Source organism: Lonchura striata, chromosome 5, assembly GCF_046129695.1.
Source record: "Lonchura striata isolate bLonStr1 chromosome 5, bLonStr1.mat, whole genome shotgun sequence".
In the NCBI taxonomy this organism is placed as follows: domain Eukaryota; kingdom Metazoa; phylum Chordata; class Aves; order Passeriformes; family Estrildidae; genus Lonchura; species Lonchura striata.
In genome coordinates this window covers 30,754,556-30,777,541 of record NC_134607.1, presented here as the reverse complement: position 1 = coordinate 30,777,541, position 22,986 = coordinate 30,754,556, and the positions used below count along the sequence as shown (strand labels likewise).

At 35.7% G+C, this 22,986-nt stretch overlaps 1 protein-coding gene across 5 annotated transcripts in view; it reads right to left on the bottom strand.

The window, feature by feature from the left end:
* GRM8 (glutamate metabotropic receptor 8) overlaps window positions 1–22,986 on the bottom strand; it is a 316,036-nt gene that overhangs the window by 49,551 nt on the left and 243,499 nt on the right. For all 5 annotated transcript variants that reach the window (XM_021555217.3, XM_021555218.3, XM_021555222.3 and 2 more), the window contains one exon: window positions 19,459–19,595. In XM_021555217.3, coding sequence (XP_021410892.1) covers window positions 19,459–19,595 — 137 coding nt within the window. The remainder of the gene's footprint in view (window positions 1–19,458; window positions 19,596–22,986) is intronic.

Sequence of the window (22,986 nt, the reverse complement as noted above, 5' to 3'; positions counted from 1 at the left end):
CAGATTACACCTCACATTGGCAACAACTGATAATAAATTCTTACTTCTGAAGCTAGCCATCAAAGATTCATATATGTTTTTCACTCTGATACATCTGATACAAACTAAAAAATATATAATTTCCAGCATATAAAGTTATATAAATTTATGAATGTTAAAAAAAAATGGATAAAGAATTGTTTTTGTAATAAATTAATTATTAATATAAACACTATTGACTGATTAGCCATAGAAAAAGTCAAACACAAATGAATCTTAAAGCATAAAAAGTTCTAAATCAATGTAGAAAGTAACCAGAATGAATGGCTGGGGCAGGTGGATTTTACAAGGTATAAATCCTATGTTTTAAAATTTTGATTTTCTGGATCAATTTTCTAGGCAAAAACCCACATGTAGAGTGAACTAGATTTATCAAAAAGCTTTAAAAAATGTTATGAGTTTTAAACTAGTAAAAATAGTAGAACTTTTGTATTACTATTTAAGAAGAAAGAGAAGATATAGTCACAAGAAACATTGGCCAGTGTTTGAAATTTAAAATAGTTTCAAAATGCTTGTATCTCTGAGAAAATTCTGGCATTGTAAGAGGATAACTCTGGAAATTTGTGGAAAATGGGATTCTCCCATGAACACAACCAACTGACAACTCAGCTTACAGCTCTGTTAACAAGCAATGTGCCACGTAAGAACCAATCGGCAGAGCAAAGCTGTTAATTCTGAGGAAGTGATGACACCATTGCTCTGTATTTGAACTTAGAGTCTGCAGAAGAAGGTTGTATTGACCTACTTTTGACATAGTTCAGTGGGCTTCATTAATGAAGATTAACTGTCCATCTGGAAAGCATATTCTGCTTTCATTTCAGCCAAAAGCAACCCAGTTCACCTAGCCCAAGACCCACTCCACAATGAGCAATTGTGCTAAGTGGGAATAATTAGTAGATTCCTTTCACAAGCCGACTCTTGGTTGAAACCAAAATGCTCATGTGTTTATATCCTCAGACTGCTACTTGGACAATACTGTAGTAGGAGCAGAAGATAGAACAGGGGAAACTGTACCTCAAAGTGAGCACTGTGGTTTTATTACACTTGAACAGGTCTGTTAAGGGTTTCTGTACATGTAGACTTTAATAACTGAAAAGCCATGCTAATTCTGGTCATCTGGTTCACTCCCTGCTATCCACAACCTGCAGCAGTCTTTGCCTGTAATGTATTTTTGAGCTATTATTTTGCATAATATAAAAGTAATAAGTAAATGCAGTACAAAACAATTACAATAGTGCTAAATATCTGATTTTATGTATCAGATTCCAGTTTCTTGAACTTTTGCAGAAGATTCACCCATGCCATTACTTTTTCTCTCTTTATGAGCTAGTACTGTTGATCCCACTTCTTCTCTGAGATTAACTTTATACAATAAATGACAGCAGGAAGTGTTAAATTACAAAACAAGGGAGGATCATTTGGGAACTTAGAACAAGGGACAATAATAATTTCCAGAACTACTGAAAACCTGTAATAGTCAAGCTTTAAAGGGAGTTTCTGGATGCTCATCCTCTTCTGAAAACCATATTTTTTTATGTAGACATAAACACTTAGCAGTGGAACTTTCAAAAGTGCCAAGGGGAACTTGCTCAATATAGCTAATTAATTTAAATGAGAGTTAAGTGCCTTGTCTGTTCAACTGCTTTTGAAAATCCCACTATGCTTCCATCTGCAGTTTTCACAACATAAATACTTTGGAAAACTTGCCCTAAAATGATCCAGAAGTTCAAATGTTACAAAACTAACTTCAGGGGATCTTAACTTTAGGCACACATTTCTAAAGATTCTCATGGGGGAAAGAAATTGTCAAAGAGGCCAAAGTCAGGCAAAAGAAACACAGAAAAGAAGGTGCTTTTAACATTGAAAAAGGATTAAGTTCTGCAACTCTTCAGCTCTTATAGATTAAAATGTCTGGATCTGCAGGATTCTTTACACTGCTCAGACCCTACCAAGGCTAAGCAGGTCTCAGATTCTTAAGTAGCCTTGGGTAAACATGGTTTCTGGAAGACTTATTTTGTCACCTCATTTTCATGTGATATCTTCTAGATCCTGTTCACTACAGGGTATTACAAGGCAAATTCATTGCTAAATGTATCTGACATCGTATAGCTCAGCTGAACTGGGATAGCTTAACTCTGTACCTATTATTAGTAATAGTTTAAACATTATCTCAATTTTATTTGAGTAGCTTCTCCAGATTTGGAAAATGCCAGATAGTTTGATGTGCTATCATGAAATATCTCACATTTCCCCTATATGTGGTTCCATTTCCTACTATTACAATACGTACTAGAGTGAAAACATCAGAAATACTTTGACAGCATGTCTGCAAGATGTGCAATCATTTGCTATGAAATGCATCATGATACAAAAAGAGAATGGCTTAATTGCTATTTCAATGGGCATAAAAATCGTCTCTACATGAGATATTTGCCTGATGGGGCTGCAATTTGCTTTAATGTGCAGCATTAAGATTCACAGTTCACTAAACCATTAAAATACAGACAAAATGCCATTTCATATCAAAACCAAATAAACACCTCTGTCCTTCATGAACATTGCAAATACAATTCCCTCTAATATATAACAATAGAGCTACCAAATTAATGATGTGAGAACTTGGCTAAAAGAATACAAGATTGACTTGACACAGTACAAATAGCACATTCACTTTCCTGGAACCCACATTCTTCCAATAATCAGGCAAGTCATTCATTTATCAATGCCCTCAGCAACTGGAGGACACTGATCAAAAATGCTAGTAATAGGTCAAATATAATTTCTGATTTATGTGTCCAATATATATGCACAAAAAAACTCTGTTTCCTCTTCTTAATTTTTATGGGCAAACTTATCAGTTACTCAATTCAGCAACTGATGAACAATATAAAGACACCTGGACAACCTTCAAAGGGTTTTTCAGAGTATTTTACTTGGGTAATATTTAAATATTTCTGATTATGCTATATTATCACTTGCAAGAATTTTCATTTTTCTTTCAAATCTTAGCGCCAGATATTCATTTAAAAATGAAAAATGAATGTTTAATTGTCTTATTGTAACAAATAGAATGATGGATAGAGTAATGCAACTGGCAATTATAAGAGCTGTGGGAGCAGCTCTTGTTTTGCAGTCAGCTAGCCAAGACTTTCAAAAGGATCAGGAGTTTTACATGTAAAATCATAGGACTTCTAATAGATATTGAGATTCTTAGCTATAATAATGAGAAAGAACTGAAATATCACCTCCAACTATCACTAGGAATTTTTCTTATTTTTATCTCAAGTTCCTGGAAGTATTTACCTTCTGACAAAAACGGTCCATCCTAGGAGCATAGCAAGTAAGTTAATTAAGGGAATTTCATCTAGTATTTAGATTTTAACATTGTCTTATATATCTGTTCTCACAATAAAAGTTAAAGTCTTTAATGTACCTTGTCCAATCAAGTCATCTGAACCATTAAAACCCAAAAGTAAACTGAAACTGGTTCAACTAAACTAATTCATTATGAGTCTAAATATAATGATCATTGCATTCTGTCTGCCAGATAGACTTATCCCATTAGAGAAAGCTGGGTATACCTACAACTATTTAATCAGGCATGTACAGAAGGGAAATAAGTCAATAACAAAAAATACAATTTATATTAAAATAAAACAAATAAAATAAAATAAAACTGAGAATTATTCCAGATTGACATGCCAGTAGAATATCCATATCATTACCAAATTTGCCATAATTGCTGTAAATTATTTCCATAATTCACCCTATATTTGGTAGTAGGTTATTTTACAGTTGGTTCTTCTGTAGTAAGTTTTAATATTCCTTGTTATAAGTTTGTAATGTTTCAGTCTATGTACTCCATTTGGCTTCCCTAATGGTTCAGTCCTGAGTGGTTTACCACAGTTTTCCCCAACAAAATGTATGTCAATCCACCTGTATACCCACTTCTTCCTTGTCTCCCCCTGTCTGTCACAGATAGCACACTCCTTTGGTTCTGGAGTGTTCCCTATCTTTCATCCCTTCCTCGAGGCGGAGTTGGATTGTCAGGTTTGCTCCCTCCCCGTGTTGGCTTCTCTTGGGGAGCCCTTACCCTGCACCCCTCTCCTAATTCCTCCTGTTGGTCACAGGCTGTGTCCTCCCCGTGTTCCCCCATCCCTTAAAAGCAGCCCCTTCAGGTTCAGATTTGTCGCTTGCTCTGCCATGAAAGATTTGGCGATTCAGACAAGTGTCCTTCCCCATTCCCGTGCCTCGGTTTCCCTGTCTCTGTCCCCGCTGGCTCCCCACCCATAAAAATATAAAGATTCTTATGTTCATAAATAGAAAAGTTTAAATACTTGCCTTGCTTTATTAATGCAAATATGTTATTCAGTGGGCTGATACTGTAATTTTACCTCAAAGAAACCAACCCTACTCATTAAGTCATGTAATTCATAACTGCTGAATACTTGCATAGAGGAACACACTGTGTTAACATAAAACAGGTAATAGTCATGCCACGGTATCACAATATAGAGAAAGAATTTATTATTACTATTTTTTTTTACAGTCTTAAACTGCTAGCCTTTTTATGGCTTGGGATCTAGCTTACTTTTCTATTTTTAGTTGATCTTGGCTTGTTTTGGTTTGGGGGGTTTTTTTGGGTTTGTTTTGTTTTGTTTTTTACTTTTAATTTTCTCATCCCATGATTTGGTTTCTTCCTATTCTTTCAGAATTGCTGGCCCTAGTAGATACCTGGTACAAACGTAGGAGCTGCAGTATAATACCTTCTTCAAATTGCCAAACAAGAAACATTAATGTGGATGGAATACTTGGGAAACATAGTTTAATTCTCAAATGCCTTGGGGAGGAGGTAACACCAAGTGCAATGATTAGCACATCTTCAAATAAACAGTTACTGCACTGTGTAACCACCAAATGGAATTTTACAGAAATCTAGTAGGCACTTTGATATATGCAATTTATTTTTTTTTCTTTACTGAAAGCATGAACCACAATTAATTTTCAAGCACTTGCTTCTGAAGATAGTATCTTTCTTTACAAAGGAGACAAAAAATTACTCTCAACAAAATCAACAAATCCAAACAAACCAAAACACACCACCACAAAAACATCCCATTCTAGATGAAACATTGGCAGACTTCAGATTTTTTGACAGCTCTTTCAGTTTCTATATTTTAAAAATATATCATTAGTAACAATGTATCAGACTGAAAATCATGTTTCCAATGTTATTTTTTATGCAGACCATTTTCACATAGACAATCCCTCTCACATATCCTTACCTAGAGGTCCTTGCTGCCCTTATTTGTCCTTGACATGCATTAAAGAGAATTTTATGAGAATTTATAAATAAAACTCATGCTGTACACACGAAGATTGAAGTCATTATATGCTACAAAAGCAGACCGTGCCATAATTTTGTATATGTAATTAAACAGGTGTTTAAGAAAAGACCAAATGTGGCACTAAGTGCCATGGTCTAATTGACAAGATGATTATGTTATGTCATAGGTTGCACTTCATGATCTCAGAGGTCTTTTCCAACTCACATGATTCTGTGATTCTATGTTCACAAACACTCAAAAACAAACTAACTAACTAAATTCCCCAAAAATTTGTCAGATTGAAATTTTGAAATAAATGGGCTTTTGAGAGGAAATCTTCCACCATCACATTTTTGTTAATTGATTGGTTTTGATCAGCTCTAGTACTACTAAGGCTATGTGAACCATAGTGCTTGAAGTACTTTTTTACTTCCTGCAGTTGATCATGTAGAAATAGCCTGCAAGCATACCTTAAAAAATTTAGTGCTTTGGGAAAAGAAAAGGAGCACAATTCTGGCAAAGTGTTTTTTAACATCACTTTCTTTGTGCCTGGAGAATCTCCTCCATTATTCCCAAGGCCCATCACTACTTTAATAGCTTAGCTGCATTTCTTGATGAAAGTTTAATACCCAGAACAAACATGCTCCTTCCCAAATCCAGTTCTTTTAGCTACAGTTACCTAAGTTGGAGCTGGCTTGTCCCAAGCCCAGTGCTCCATAGCTACTGTATTTCCCTCCAGTCTGTGTCAGGTGCCTCTCAAACCCAATGGCCCCATGATTATTCCTCCCTTCACAGCTTAGCATAGGCAAAAGGAACACAAGGGGTTCAGCACAGTTAGTTGCCATTTGAATTGAATATAGATTTTTTTTTTAAATTTTAAGACTATATAATTTCATAAATCCCGTTTGTTTAATGAAAAATATTCACCATGGCATGCTTTTAATTATTGTATTGGTTAAAGCTGAGTTTATCAAAACGAGAGCTGCTGTCCCCAGACTCCTTCATGATGGGCTGGGAAACAAATGTACTGGGTAAAACCTTCAGCTGATTTAGTTCAGCCCAGTAAGTTTAGTGCCGTTATGCTAACAAGTTATTATTTATTAACCTGTCACAGTTTTTGTTATCTTTAATACTTAATTATTTTAAAAATAGGAATTAGCCAGTCACAAAAAGCCTCACTTCAATATGAAGAAAATATGCTAATAACTTTGTTTAGGTTTTAATCCTCCCCCCTATTTGTAAATTGTTTAATCTACCTCATATTTCTTGGTCAGAGCAAAAGGCGCTATGTGCATGAAACTGAAAAAGGAATTGTCCTAAATGCCATCCAAAAGAATTCACCATCAAATTATAAGATAAAGGAGAGCAGAGTATTGGCAGAATACAGGACAGACCATGCTAAAACCATTAAGGCAACACATATCAGCATGATAGTCAGCAGCTATCTCAAACAAGGGCTTTTTGAGGAAATTTTGCCAAAAAAAGATTTTTAACAAAGTAACAGAAAGAGGAAACCAGGGTAGTTTTGTATCTATTTACTGAGCTTTCCATCCAAGCAGAAGACAGACAGCATGAAGGCATTGGCTTCATCAGTGACCTCTCAAAGAGTAACATAAAACAGAGCTGAAATATCCTGTGCATGTTAGCTTCTAAAAATGTTTTAGCAAAATGAAACACTTGAAATTTTGGGAAAAGTTGCCCTCACTTCAGCAGACTTAATTGACTCTGACAGAGGAACAGACAAACTCAGCTGAAACACAGGGATCAAATTTATTTACTTCTCTGGAAAAAAAGAGGCATTATATCTAAACTGTTCCTGACACATTTCTCCAACCTGGTTTTAGAAAAGAAAAGCTGTAGTGCATTATGCCCTGAAACATATCAAAATCTAAACCCCAGAACACTACTTTAAGATGGTTTCCCACTTCAATGGTACCTATCTTATTTTCCAACTCTTCCAGATCTTCCAGATCTTTTCATGCTAAAGACTTTGAATTTTCAGCACTACATAAACAAAAGAAATCACACTAGCCCTTTAAACAGAGAGGAAGCAAGATCACAAACACAAAATGTGTGAAAGTCTGAACTAACTCCGAACAGGCAGGAAATAGATTTTTTTTATACTGAGATTTCCAGCAGCAGGAGAAGAACTTTCACTGCCAAGATTGTGCTGTTGCTTAGAATGAGGAGTCAATAATGAAATTTAAAATTCTGCAGAGACCTAGTGATCCGTCAGGAACAAAAACAAGCACGAGGAAGAAGTTAAAACTAGAGAAAGTGCCACACAACATGTTAAGTCAGAGGTGGGGGGGGGGGGGGTGGAGAGGGGGAAAGAACAAACCAAAACCAAAAATACCTCTTACTAAAGAAATAACGGTGAAGATTTTCAAAATGAGAGAAAGTGAGAGGGTTCCATATGGACTTAAAAAATTGGGGTTTATTTTATAATATTTACAGAACGGAATAGATAGCAAGCTCTTGAGACTTTATGGGGAAGTATAGAGAATTTGAAAATGGGAAACCTAGTGCTTACATGCTGAAAAGGGAGGGAATGAAGAAGCCAGGGAATTATCAATCATTCATTTTGACTTGGATTCCAAGAGAAATCCTGAAAGAAATAAACAAACACATTTCAAAAACACAGAGAAAACAAACAAGACAAGTAGCAGCCAAAAGGGATCTGTCATCAATGGGCTGTCACATTTCCTTCAGTGAGAGGGTAACAGGCAATGTGGATGAGAGACAAGCAGCCAGGTGTCATTTATCTTAACATTAGAAAGATTTTTGACAACATCTCAAATTACACTCTCAGTCACAAGCAACCTAGTGAAACAGATTTAGCCCCTAAGGGCTAGGTGCAAATTATATCAGAAAGCTGAGGAAAGATAAAATTTGTAGTTGATTTACTGTCAGAAGAGAAGGGATGGCACTGGGTGTGGTCTAGAAAAGTCTATTGTTAGTCTGCCATTATTCAATATTTGTTATAACCACTCATTTTGTCTGGATCATAAAATAGAGTATAAGGTGATCAGATTTGGGCAGTAACACTGGGAAAGACTGAAGCCATGCTGAAGGTCAGAATACTTATTTCAAATGATACTGCAGAGTCTGAAAAAATGAAGCATACAGTTTAACAGGGACAACCAGCAGTACATTATGGGTCAGGAAGGACAGAGGTGGCAGCTCTTCAGAAGAAAAAGAGATCTCAGGGCTCTAGTAGATTGTGATATATTGAATCAATGTCATACTCTTGCAAAAGGGGCAAATGCCAGATAAATGCAGATAGATACAACAGTCTTCCCCCTCTACTCTCCATCATGACTACATGAAATTATGTTTCTCCTGTACTCTGCACTAGTAAGATTGCAGTCAGGACACTTTCTGAAGGTTAGGTCATTGTATTTCCTTTTGAAGGAGAAACAAATGAGGAATCCAGAGCAAATCTGCAAAGATTAGAAGAATGTCTAGAAAACACAATCTGTGTGACTAAATTGAACAAATTCCTCTTGTATAGCCTGAAGAAAAAACATAGCCTAGGAGGTAAAACAACAGTCTTCAAATACATGAAAACGATGAGGATGTGCACAATGTACACTGAATAAAATAAGCTATAGGTTTAAATTATAGCAATAAGGAGTAAATATAGAGATTTTTAAGACACTTTGGAGATAGGAGTAGCTAAAAAATGAAAGACAATGCCTTCAGAAGCTACAAAGTCCTCACCCTTAAAACAACATAAGTGTAGAAGATTAACTTTATCCAAGGGCTAGAGAGTCTCTTGAGATCCCTTTTGCTGTCTTCTGTAACGCAAAGGCAGATTTCAGGTACTTAATGTTTTGAGAACAAATAAAAATATCATAACTAGGCTAAATAAATAGGAAAATAGAAAAAATGTCAATGTTCTCTCTTGACAGCTAAATTCTTTAGGCTGTCTTTTGTGCTTTTACAGAATACCTATTTAAGAAAAAAATATTTACAAGAAAAAAGTAAACAAGAAACGGTAATGATCCTACTGTCTTTTGTGCTTTTACAGAATACCTATTTAAGAAAAAAATATTTACAAGAAAAAAGTAAACAAGAAACGGTAATGATCCTACTTTTCTTATGTCTTGCATAATTAATGATGCATTTTAAATATTGTATGGTAAATTGCTTTTGTTTACAGGGAAAATGCTTCTCTAAGTGTTAGGGAAAAATGGTCTAAGTAAAAGAAATCACCACTGCTGCAATAATAAACTGTTTCCCACATAAGGGAACTTAAATCAGTTTGGGATATATTAAGCATCTAGCATGTAAAAAAGAAGTCCAAATTGGAATCCTATATATGAATGGAAAAAAGGTAAAGAAGTTGTCCTTCACCAGTAAAGTGATGCACAACCTGAATCAAAAAACGAGTCTAAATAAATAACCAGGTTTATGACTCCATAAATCTTTCATGGCTTTCTTCTAGAGCTCTTGCTAAAGATTGCTAAAGACAGTCTTGTATTCAGCACAAAACCAAGTATAGGAGTCCACTTGCTTCTATGCCTCCCAGCATTGGCTCAAGGGATACAGGACATTGCCTCTGAGGGGATTATTGGAAGATCAAACCCGCAAAACAAATGAAAGCCAGAAAACTTTAGAAGTGATGACCCCATCTCTGAATCACTATGCAAAATCAATATTTACAGCTCACCTGCTCCAACCAGCCCACAGTGCTGGAGATTGTCCAGCCTCCCAGGGCAGCATAGTACCTAATTATCCTCATCCTTAGAATCTTCCAGCATTTCTGCATTAGACATCTCTCACCGTAATTCAAATCCACTTCTTCTCCTAATAGCCAAATTAACTATGCCTAACATAGTTCTTTTCTTGAATAATCCTTTCTGTATTGGAAGAGATTAACACAACCCCCCTCAGTGCAGTTTTCTTCAGACTAAACAACCCTAGTTTGCTCAATCTTTCCCTAAAGGCATATTTTGAGATGGCTGATCATTATAATTGCTTGCAGCTGGACTCTCTCCAGCTACTTTACTTTTCCAACTGAAGTCACAGTTCTGCTAAGGAGCTCACAGCATTGAGAACAGATGAATTACATCACAAGTCGAGTTCCTTGCTGTAATGGCCTCTGGTGATGCAAATCAGTTAACCATTCCAAAGCTATTGCTTAACCTTATGCCCAAGTTTTCCATAAAAGGGCAGTTCACTTCAATTCCTGCAGTGACCAGAAAGAGCACTGCACTCCTCCTTCTTTGACCCACTAGTTTCAAGCATATTTTATTGACATATTCAACACTAAATCTGTTTACTGCAAGTTGAAGTTAGAATTAAATTACCTATGCATTCTTCATTCTCTGCTTTAAGATGCATTAATATCACCATTAAATCTAGTGATACCATTGTGGATATTCAGAAAATAGTTCTCTATTTTTAATTATTTTTTTAAATAGTGTTTGGGGATTTACCAGGATGAAAAGTCCTGGATAAATATTAGATGACTATCCTAAAGTAATTAAAATAAGTGCAAGATGAAGAGAACTGCAGCAAAGCACACAGAAAAAAATATAACCATAGAGTAATGTTCTGCTAACTGCTGGTTATTCTCTTTCATCATATAATAACCATTGAAGGCCTTTTTCATTTTCCATTTAGTGATTTTTAATTTAGTGGTAGACTTCAATTATGTAACACAAATGAACAATAATTAATTTAATTATTTAATCTGCAATTTTTTGCTTTTAAGGACTTTTAAACAATTTACTTCAAGCTTTAAAGGGCAGCTCAATCTTCAAATTACATGACATGTATAAATTTCAGGGTGGTGCCAATGCTAAAATTCACATTAGCTTGTACCAGGGGAATACTTAACCCTGCTCTGAAGTCCTATATATGAATGTAAAACTCTCCAGGAATTCATTTAAAAGCTCCTGAATTTTTATTGTTCTATTACTGCTCACATTTTTTTACTGTGAAAGAGAAAAGAATACTTTAAAAACATAAGTGCTATGTTTTTCATTCCTTTCCAGTTTGTTGAAAAAATAGGAATACTCTTGGTCCTGTTGGTTATGGCTATTCAAAGAACAATTCAATCCAATCATACCACTTTTACAAAGGATGAACACAAAAAACTATAAAATATCTACCACCCACTCAAGAATCCTGTGACAAATTCACAGCCAAACATACAACTGCAACTTCATGCTTCATTTGAGAAACCTGACTTTCACTCACCCTGACAAGGTGAGAAAAAAGTCACTATTCATCCTAACTCTCAAGCAGAGGCTGTTTCACTGGCAATTTACTATCATTCTAATGAAGAAAAAATGGTTATCAAATTTCACAATATTTTCCCAGCAGATATCTTTTATCAATTTTCCTTTTTGGTTTTTTTTTCGTTATTTTTCTCTAGAGAATCAGTCAAGTAATCTATTTCATTGAGCCAGGGAAACAACTATTAGGACCAAAGTGAAAAAACTTCAGAAGGAAGACAAGTTGTCATCCTCCTTCGGTTCTTCTAATGTCACTGGTTCCTGAATCTAGGTTCTGTTTTGATTTTCAGTTTTGCCTGAAATAGTTTCTGTCTAATATGGGCAGTTCTTAAAATAATTTAATGCTCTTTTAACATCTGTATTCAACCTATTTCCTCTCTATCACAAAGCATTTTATATCAATACAACCCACAACTTTTTGGTATCATAAAATCCCAATTTTATTCCACGTTTCTTGTATTTTTTTTGCCTTGTATCCTACACTAACAGTAGGGAAGAACAAATCCTGAGTCATACTACTTGACCAGTGCTAAGATCGGGGCTAGTTTTGTGAAACCTAACTAGTCTAAAAACCATAACAGTCTCTTCTATTTTCAGCCTTATGTAGAATAAAGAAAGATAGCAGTACAATTTTGAAAAGAATAGAAGAACCTAAAACATTTTTGCTTGTCTCATTGAGTTTTATTTTTAATACAGCATTAACAAATTTCAGTCAGATAACGTGGGTTTGTTAGAGTGAAAGTTTGAACTCTACTGCCTTATTACGTGCAGGCAGAAGAACATCCTGCAGCACATATGATTGTCATATTTTGTTTATAGATATAATCATATATGGCACTAAGGGCTTTTGTTGTGTATTTCACTGTACTATGTTCTTTGTTAAACACAGGGCTTAGTTTAGGTTCAGCATTTTAAAAACATCTATCAATTATATAATAGCTACCACAGAAAAAGAAGAGGTTTTCTGACTTCTTTAATGAAATACAATGGCCTACAGCAAAGCTTGAAACTTATTTAATGCAGTTATGGAAAGCATCAGAAGTTTTTTGAGTCATTTTCTTTTACCATGTCAAAAGAAAGGGAACTAATGGATTTTGAATCTGCAACCTCCAAAAATAATTGACTAATTTCAGTGTTGATGGATTCCTTCAGTATTAGATACAAGACATGAGGCCTAGAAAAAAGGAGAAATCAAATACTAATTCAAATCTCTTTATGATCTCTTTATGCCTGAAGGGAAGCTCACTGTCAGTGTGAGGTTCCCAATTTTTACTAGTTCACCAATCACTGTGCTTAAGGCTGATGGTGGTTATTGCTGTCTCTCTGATAGTTCATCACATCAGTGCAATTTAATTCCTAGTTTTAGTCATAAATCAAGATCTTTATGGAAAAATGGATGCCCCTGAGTCATTTATATCCTCAATGCATACACTCCATAAATGTGAAAGCTTATGTATCTTATTATTGCTAAGAGAATGTTAGAAATCTGTTATTATAAAATCTCTTTATTTTACAAGAACTCCTGTGCTCTAGTGAAAAACAAAAAAAACAAAAAAAAAAACCAAAACACACAAAAATCCCAAAGCAAACAATAAAACAAATACAAGTGAACTGTATCTTTAAAATTCAGTGTTTTCACTTGAAACACAGGATCATAGAAAGGCCTGGGTTCAAGCAACCTGAAAAATCATCCAGTTGCAACCCCTCTGCTGTGACAGGGTCACCTTTCACTAGACCAGGTTGCTTAGAACCCCATCCAGCGCAGCCTTGAGCAGCTCCAAGGGAATGTGCAAGGGTTTTATCTGCTTTGGATTTTTCTTGAGGAGTACTATCATGTAAGTTGTTATCCACTCAAGCATTTTAACTTCATCAGCTAAATCTGTGATTTTAAAATCACCAATAATTGTGTCTCCCTGAAGACTCATCAGAAGATCAAAATCACTAGCTTGGAAGAATATGGATTTAGATCTACATATTCTTTTCATATTGGGGTCTTTAAACACAGATTTTGATAGATCAAAACAATATATAAGCTTGAAATGCAATCTAAGATTGTTTCAAACTATATTTAAAAATGCGTTTTTTAAAAAAAAGTCAAATATTAGATTTTAAAATTCTTTAACATTTCAATTTTTCTTTTTCCAACTCATATTTAGTTTTAAAAATAGAGCGTCATAAAATGCATTTAGAGCATTTTAAAAGAAATGTTCAGAGAAAAAAAGATATTCAGTAATGAACCGAAACAAACTATAAACTGAATGGGTTTGTAAAGAAAGGTACTCAGGAACTCATTATTAAAACTTTACGTTTGGGACCATTTCCATCTATTGCCACTGACAAAAGCCACCAGTCAACATCTCTGTCTAGCCCTTATAACACATGCAATACAGAACAGAGTTTCTAAGGGTGAATTCATTATTAATCATAAGAAGAACTTGATTCAAATTATAAGTGCAAGGAAAAGCAAGCTTGTTTCTAACAACTTTACTTGTACAGATATTACATGGTTGAGAGCTCAAATCTGCTAAACCCACACATTTATAGAGAACTTTTACGTGTGACCTGGTATGCAAAATACTGTTGCAATATGAATAAAACATAACTTTTGCAGAAACAGCTACCTTTGCCTGGATTTTTAGTCATCATAAAAACCAGAATATTTTTTAAGACAGCATTTTAACTATCAGACTTCCCTGAAAATTAAGTTATCTTTTTCTACTGATAAAGAAAATAAAATTATGAAAGTAAACAACAGAAAACACTGACAGTTTAATATTGTGAATGAGCAGAAGTTCTAAGGCAATTATTTCTTCCTTTAAAATCATACTAAAAGTTTAAAAGGTCTGGTTGTTTCCAGTATATTGAGATCACTTAAAGTCAGAAAATCTTGGAGAGTAAAAGGACATTACTGAAAGAGATGTAAATTTACACGGTCAGAATCATCAGATAATCAGGTTCTTTGAGATTATTTTTGGACATTTCTAAATATTTGCTTTCAGAGTTTTCTTGTATCTGTCAAAGACTGAGATACCTTTTTCAAACTCAAGAATCAAGAAAAAATTTAAATTTGGAAGATCGTTATTGTTTCTTAATTTAATTAATCTATTGTATCAGCATTGTCATATTGTTTCTTTATTTAATTAATCTATTGTATCAGCATTGTCATGCCTTTGTTTTGTAAGATTTACACAAGTAGGACTGATCAGTAGTCATGAATCGCCTGTATCTGGAAGCTACAGTTGCTTTAGAGGAAATTTAAAAGGTCAGTTGGCCTAAAGGAGAGCATTAATGTTACTGAAGTCTCCATGAAGAAACCAGCATCAGAGCTAGAAGGGTCTCAGCAGTGGTGAAGCCTGCTGAGAAAGAGCCCCTTAGGGAATGTGATACAGACTCTTTATCCAGACAGAGCCAGCACTTCTGCCCAAAGGGAAAACCAGCACTGCAATGAGAAAGGAACGGGTCTGAAGCTTGACAAGGACCCTGCAGAGTCCACGTGCGGCTCTGAGGTGCCAGAGACATCAGCAGAGCAACCCTGAATTCCGAGGGTGGTGGCCAGAGACAGACTGGGGCTCGCTACCAGGTGAGAAGCCAAAGCCCAGACAACAAACCTGCAGCCAAAATATGATATAAATTAGCAAAGAGAATCTTAAGGGAAAGGAAAATTTAAAAGTAGGGGGAATGAGGAAATCAGAAATAGAAAATGGAAACCTTTGGATTAGATGGAAGATATATTCTAGTTTGTATTACATTAATTTTTCCAAGTTTGAACTGTACTAAAAACCTGATCCTTTCAAGATATATTTTTCTGACAGGAAAAATGAACAGATGAATAAAAACTATAAATTTTCTGAAGCACAATACCAGCTACATAGATGAACATAATCATAAACACATGACAGCTACAACATGTTATCACACAATTTGAAGAAGAAATATCTGTAAAAAACAGGGTAGAGGTATCTACAGAGGATATCTAGCTTACAAATATTCACTAAAATCATAGTTACATGTGTCTTCATTAAAAGTAAACTAGAGGAGAAAGTATAGAGAGGGGAAAGGATTATATTTTAAAAGCATCTCCTTTAAAGAGCAGCAGGGTAAAAATTGTTCTGCCATCTTAATACTGCTTCACTTTCAATAAATATAGATGTTTTCACAGAAACTAATGAAAACATCCACTGTATTCCCTATGATTCATTGGCACTCAAAAGCACTTCCTAATTTGCAATATGATGATCTGGAGTATTGACAATCATTCAAAAAGATTACTTGGTTGTAATATATTTTGTCTAGTGAGAGGAGGCAACAGCTTTGCCACAGCAGATCCTCATCTGTCATAACTGCCATCAACACCTGCTAAGAGTTTAGTGAAATTGCAGGAGGAGCGAGCCCTGTGTGCCTGCTTGCATCCTGGCTGGTGTCAGCAGGGCTCTGCAGCAGAGCAGGGCTGGTGGAGCAGAGCAGGACCCTAACACAAAGCTGGGAGCAGGAGCTTGCACTGCCGGGCACTGCGCCAGCCCACTCGTATGTTCACAACCCCATGAACTCGACAGAGCTTGCCTGAGAGTTGGAAAAACCAGATGCACCCAGCACATGAGATTATGGTGGTGAAAAAAAGAGAGCCAAACAACATTCTAACACATCCTCAAGTAATGAGAGTTAATTAGGGCATCCTTAGATAAATCCTTTCCTGTTAGATCTGTGGTCTGTGTGGTTAGCACAATGTGGTTTCAGTAGTATGAGTACCCATCAATCCAATCATATTTCAGAGTTCCCCCGTGTACATATATATGAGGCAGAAATAATGGGACCAAAAAACTACAGGCTTAATGAAAAATTCACAAGTCTAGGGGGAGATAGAAAAAGGCAGATCATGATGAAACTAAAATTGAAGAAAATTTTTCTGTATCTTCTTTGATATTACTATATAACTGTTATGTTAGTATTAGCATTTCTGCAAAATTTATGTTTTTTGAGTTAATTTAAGAAACATTAACTTTTCAGAAAAATGTAACAATTATCAAAATCTATAATGTATTCCATAATAGTTATTATAAGGATCCAGCTATAGTGTTTTCTAGAAATTAATGTTTAATATTAAACTTGTTTAACCATTTTTTTTTCCTTTCATGCCTTTCAACAGACAGATATCAGGTTAGTGAAGGGAAATAACACCGCCACACAATCTTCAACACACGGTTTCTGTTGGTAGGATTTTTTTTCTATTTGTGCAGAATAGCTAAATAAATGAGTCCCTGACAAGTAGTTACAGATATGAAATTGTAGATATGCTAAAGTGGTTTAATAGCTGTGAATGAAAATGGGGAGTCATCATATGTGTTATTGTCGATAGCACTCAGATAATTATTGCAAAATTGTTTGAACAGGAGAATAATTTGTAAATATTTACTACACTGTCTTTGTTACTCTTCATCAGGAACCTCTCACATGGAAAACCAGAGATATTTGAAACCTTCTTTTTGTTGTTTTATTGAATTCACTGCATAAACTTGCTTTGGTGGATCTAGTCATCAATTCACACTGCTGCCCTTCCCATTAGCCTTTAGCAAAACAACATTGGTATTTCACATTTGCAGAGGTACCCAAATGGCTAACGCTACTCAAGTATATTACACATCTAATAAGGAAAGAGATTAACTTAATTTTTCTTCTTCTCTCTTTGCATGGAGACATCTTGTTCCAGGAGGAAATACCTTGGACCCAAAAATTTCAATTAAACCCTGATGCCTATCTGTCATACAAATCTATGAATATATCCTCTGAATTTTGTTAGGACAGCAATTTTCATCCCAAATATAATTCCATGCACAGGTGGAATTTAACTATCCCAAAACTTGCAAAACGCATTAAGACAACAATTGAAAACACCATCTAAAGATGGGTAAATTGTGGGTTTGTATTTTTTTCCTTCTGCTATGAAATAATAAGGAACAATACAAATCCTGGTTATTCATGTAGAAAAGCATTAAAGTCTCCCTTTATATTCAAGGAATGTTTTTATTGCAGTAGTTCATCATCCCAATGTTTTAACTAAATCAGAAGTGGTTAGAATTCAAACTTGTCTTTTATGAGATACATTTCCATCCTCTTATATTATTTGAAATACCTGGGCAATTTAACTGTCCCCATCATTTTGTATGATACCTTTTTTTAAAGGAAGAGTTATTATTTCCTTGCCTAACTTATTAATCTCTCTGAGGAACAACAGATATAAAATTATTCAAAAATATCATCTGAAGGAGTTAATAACTACATGACCCATCTGACTTGAAAATATAAAGAATTTGATTCAGGCTATTGTGCAATATTTTACTGTCTTCTCAAGAACAGAGAGGAAGTGCTTTGTTCTGCTAGCTGCCAGAGAATAAATAATAATTTTAAAGTGTTTAAAATAATTGAATACTCAAATGAGTGTTCTCCAATGTCAGTATCATAATCCGATTGGTAGTAGCATAGAATCATTTAGGCTGAAAAGACATATAAGATCATCAAATCTAACCATTGGCCTAACATGGCCACATCCACCACTAAACAATGTCCTTAAAGGCCACATTTACATATCTTTTAAATACCCCCAGTGATGGTGACCACTTTCCTGGGCAAACTGTTCCAATGCTTGATCACCCTTTCACTGAAGAAATTTTTTCCAATGTCTGATCTAAACCTCCCCTGGTGCAACTTCCAGTAGTTTCCCCTGTCCCATCAGTTATTTCTTTCAGGTAGTTGTAGAGAGCAGTAAATTCTCCCCTGAAGCTCTTTTTCTATTTAACAGAATAACCAAGCCCAGCTCCCTCAGCCACTCCTCACAAGATCTGTGCTCCAGACCCTTCACTAGCTTCATTGCCCTTTTCTGGACATGCCCCAGACCCTCAATGTGTTGTAGTGTTCAAGGGGAACCTTAATGGCCTCTACAACTACTTGAAAGAAGATTGTAGATGGGTGGAGGTCAGTCTTTTTTCACAGGTATTGAGTGACAGAACAGGAGGAAATGGTTTCAAGGTGTTGCCAGGACAGGTTTAGATTTCATAATAGGAAAAATTTCTTCCACTGTAAGGGTGGTCAAGCAATGGAATAGGCTGCCCAGGGAAGTGATGGAATCACCATCCCTAAAGATATTTAAAAGACTTGTAGATGTGGCCATAGGGACATAGTTTAGTGGTGTCCTAGCAGTGTTTGATTGATAGTTGGGCTCAATGACCTCAGAGGTTTATGCTGACCTTAATGATTCTATGAATCTATCAGCTGCAGCCTCTCCAGTGCCAAGTCCAGAGGGACAGTCACTGCCCTGGTCCTGCTGGCCTCACTACTTCTGATACAGCCAAGATGCCATTGGCCTGGGCACACTCCAGATGCTAACCAGCTGTGTCAACCAACACTCTATGGACTTTTCTGCTGGGCAGTTTCACATTCAGAAACTTGCCCTCAGACTGTTGGGGTTGTTATGACCCAAGTGTAGGGCTCATCACTTCACCTCATTGAACCATGGCAATTGATCCAGCCTGTCCTGAGTGCTCTGCAGAGCCTTCCTACTCTCCATCAGATCAACACTCCTGCTCAACTGGGGCCTTGTCTGCAAACTTACTGGGGGTGCACTGACAACCTCATCCACATCATTGATAAAGACATTAGACAGAACTGGCCCCAGTACTGACTCCAGGAGAGCACCACTTGTGACCAGGTGCTACCTGGACTAACTCCATTCACTGTCCTCTCAGGATGCCTTGGCCCTCCAGCCAAGTTTTTTACACAGTGAACAGTGTGCCCATCCAAGCCATGAGCAGAGAGTTTCAGCAGGACAATACTAAGAGACACAGTGTACTTACATTTAGATGAAGTTGATTACTCCACTGACCAATTACTTTGTATTCTGTACTCTTGTTGGTGATTTGATACTGAAAAATATCATAGCGTCCAGGAGCATCTCCATTTTCATTGAAAACAACAGGTGTTCCAGCACTCCCTGAAAAAAATATTAAAGGCAATAAATACCCTTGAAATTTTAAAAATATACATTAAAGAAAAAATACTAATTAGAAATTGACCAGGTTCTTCATAATGCAAATATAGTATATAATAAATTCAGAAACCTTCCCAAAACAAAATGTAGTTTATTATCATCATCACAAAATCTATGCTATGATTCTATGAAAATAATTTTAAAACATAATCCTTTGCAGTCTTTTTCTCTGATTGTTTGGTTAAAGCTGTTTTGTGTGTGTATTATAGAACATTAGGCAATTCTAGGATAAAACAGAAACTGAGACATTTATTTTGACATGGAGAAAGACATAATTTCACTTTAGGATGTGTATACTTGGCAGTAGGCAAAAAATAGCAATCTTGTGATGAACTACATTAAAAATTTCCCAATTAAGTACAAAAATATTGTTAATATCCTCAACTTAGGAGCCAATACTCATAAAAGATCTAGAGATGCAAATGTTTAAATTGTGTCACAGTAAGTATGCCATTTCTAACATTGACCACCTATGAAAAAGTATTTTATCAAAATAAATTAAGTACATCAGCTGTGCTTGTTGCTCTCTCCTCTATACATGACACTGCCTGACAGAAAAGGCCATTGCTGAAGCTGTCAAAAGTTATAAATTGACACTGTTCTTATTTGATCAACAAAATGTTCAAAGATTGAAAACTACACATCTACCTTGGCAACCAGACCAGCCAAATTAGAACATATTTTGATGGATTCCTTCAAGGTGACATCAAGGACCTGCACTACTGCAGAGATTTTTCAAAAGCTACACCCCTTCCCCAGATTTTTATATATAGGTGAATCATATTTATAGTTGAGGTCCATTGAACAAAAATTCAAGTATGCTAATGTTCTATTTTAGTGACTGTTGAAATTTATCTTTACTGGGGGAAAAACCCAAACCAACACAAAATTCCCCCACAATATTTTCATGTTTCTCCATGTAAACACCCAAGAAAAGAATAGCCAGTTCATAGTAAATTCCTACACTATAACACATGTTAATATATCACCCAGAGGCACTAAGTCCACTGTGAGTGGTTTCCAGAGAATGAAAAAAAAAAAAACTTTTTTTTTTTTTCTGGGTACCTATCAAGAAGGAGTAAGCTAGTACAAGTAGGAGCATTATACACACTCCAAGATTTCAACATCAATTCTTCTGTCTCTCTCCCATAAAGTATTTTGTTCTCTAAAGCATTTTGTTTTGTATAACAGCTTTCATATAAAATTGATACCCAGTGAAATAAACAGTATTTTGAGAGTGACAAGTGGCACATTAAATACTGTGCCAATTTCACAGTTCTGCCAGAAAAATTCTGGCTGCAAAAATTGGATGTGAGCAATCATGGAAGAAGAGTATCAAAAATTATGTGTGGTAAAGACTTAAGACCCCATGAAGATAGAAGAGAATCTACAGAAAATTTTGGAAAGGTCTTCATGCTTTGATCCTAATTCTTTTGACAGAATGAAGGGCAAGAAAAATCATAGTCTACAATCTTTCAAGCAATAAAATTATTCTTCACCGGTCACACAGCAGGTTGATGCAATAAATTTCTTCCACCCAACAAACACATCCTCAGCTGTTGTTGGTACATAGTTATGGAGGTAACCTTCAAAACATGACTGTATAGGAACAATAGAATTCTTCTTCCACTCAGCAGCTTTTAAAGACCTCATGGAAAAACAGACATTTTTATGAACAGATAGGAAATGTTGTTGGTATACATTAAGACCAGTGGGAACTTAAAACATTGTTATGCTCAGCAATGAGAGTATGAGCTTATAATTTATGTCTGGCTTTAGAAATATCTTCTGTGGTTTTGGTTGACATAAAGTTAAGTTTTTCATAGTAGGTTTATTTGGGTTCTGATTTGGATTTATGCTAAAAATTTTTGACAACACAGGGATGTTTTAGCTGTTTCTGAGCAGCATTTACATAGAGTCAAGGTGTTTTCTGCTTTTCATCCCACTCAACCATTGGGGAAGCTGGGGATGCACAAGGAGTTGGGAGGGGACCAGTCAGGACAGCTGACCCCAACCGACTCAAGGGTTATTCTCTACCATAAAACATCACATTCAGTATATAAATCTGGAGGAGAGAAGGGAGAAGGGGACATCTGGGGAGATGGCATTAAATCACTTACTCTATGTGTGATGCTTTCCTGGAGAGGACAAATTACCTGCCTGCCCATAGCATGTGGTGAATGAAGTCCTTTTGCTTTGCTTATGTGTGCAGCTTTTGCTTCAGTTATTAAACTGTCTTTATCTCAACCCACCTGTTTTCTCAATTTTACCCTTCCAGTTCTCTCCCCAGTCCAGCTGGTGGGGGAGGGAGCAAATCTGTGTGATGTCAGCTGCAGGGGTTAATCCACAACACACAGACAAAGTGACTGACTATTCCAAAGCAGAACTACCTTTCTTTTTTGGATGTAGTGCTGTTCTCAGCTAAAGCACAACAGCATCTCATCTTGAGCACCACAATCAACAGGGACATAGAAACTTGCTAAATTCAGCAGCCTCACCGAGTCCAGAAAGATTTTTCCCATGTGGCAAAAGTCAAACAACCTTTGTCAAGTTAATAAAATCAGGGTTGCTAAAAGCTAGAGTAAGTCACAGAAGATTTACACTCCCTAACACTGAGAAAAAAACACTATCCCTTTGTTAAACAGCAGATTTTAGAAAGTGCAGTAATAGTCACAGTGCCTGTTCTAGAGTATATTTGATTGTGTTTAGCAATGCTGCCATAACTTGTATATTCTGTTAACAAGGAGACTATTCCTTTAATCCATAACTTATATTCATATTCCACTGTGGAATTAAACATTTAATGAACTATAACTATGATATATGCATGACTGGATTTTGCTAATAAACCATTAGCTGCATAACCAGGAAAGCAAAGTTAAAGGCAGTTGAAGAAAAGCTGTGGATTTGACCAGTGGTTCCCAAAACAATGAATGCAAGATGGTAGCAGAAGTCTTGAAAGTGTAAGGGCAGAATGAAATGTAAGACAAACTAGATGCCTCAAGGCTATAAACAAACTACCAAGGGTTAATTAATATTCTTTAAAAATGTTAATCTCATCCAAAGAAAAATATACTCTGGTGAATGACCTGAATGAAGAGTGCATCTGAGAATGGATAGTCCTCAAATTGAAAAGGTTTCCTAAGAAAATATATTTTGCTGGATAGTCCATTAAATTAAAGTGCATACTTCTGTGGAAAAAACTGATTAACACTGTAGAGAGAGCAGATAATAAACCATGTGCAGAAACACTGTAGCTGACCATAACAACAAATTTCATGTGAGGAGGCAAACTTGGATTCAGTATACGCACTTGAACAAATGCCATGGAAGT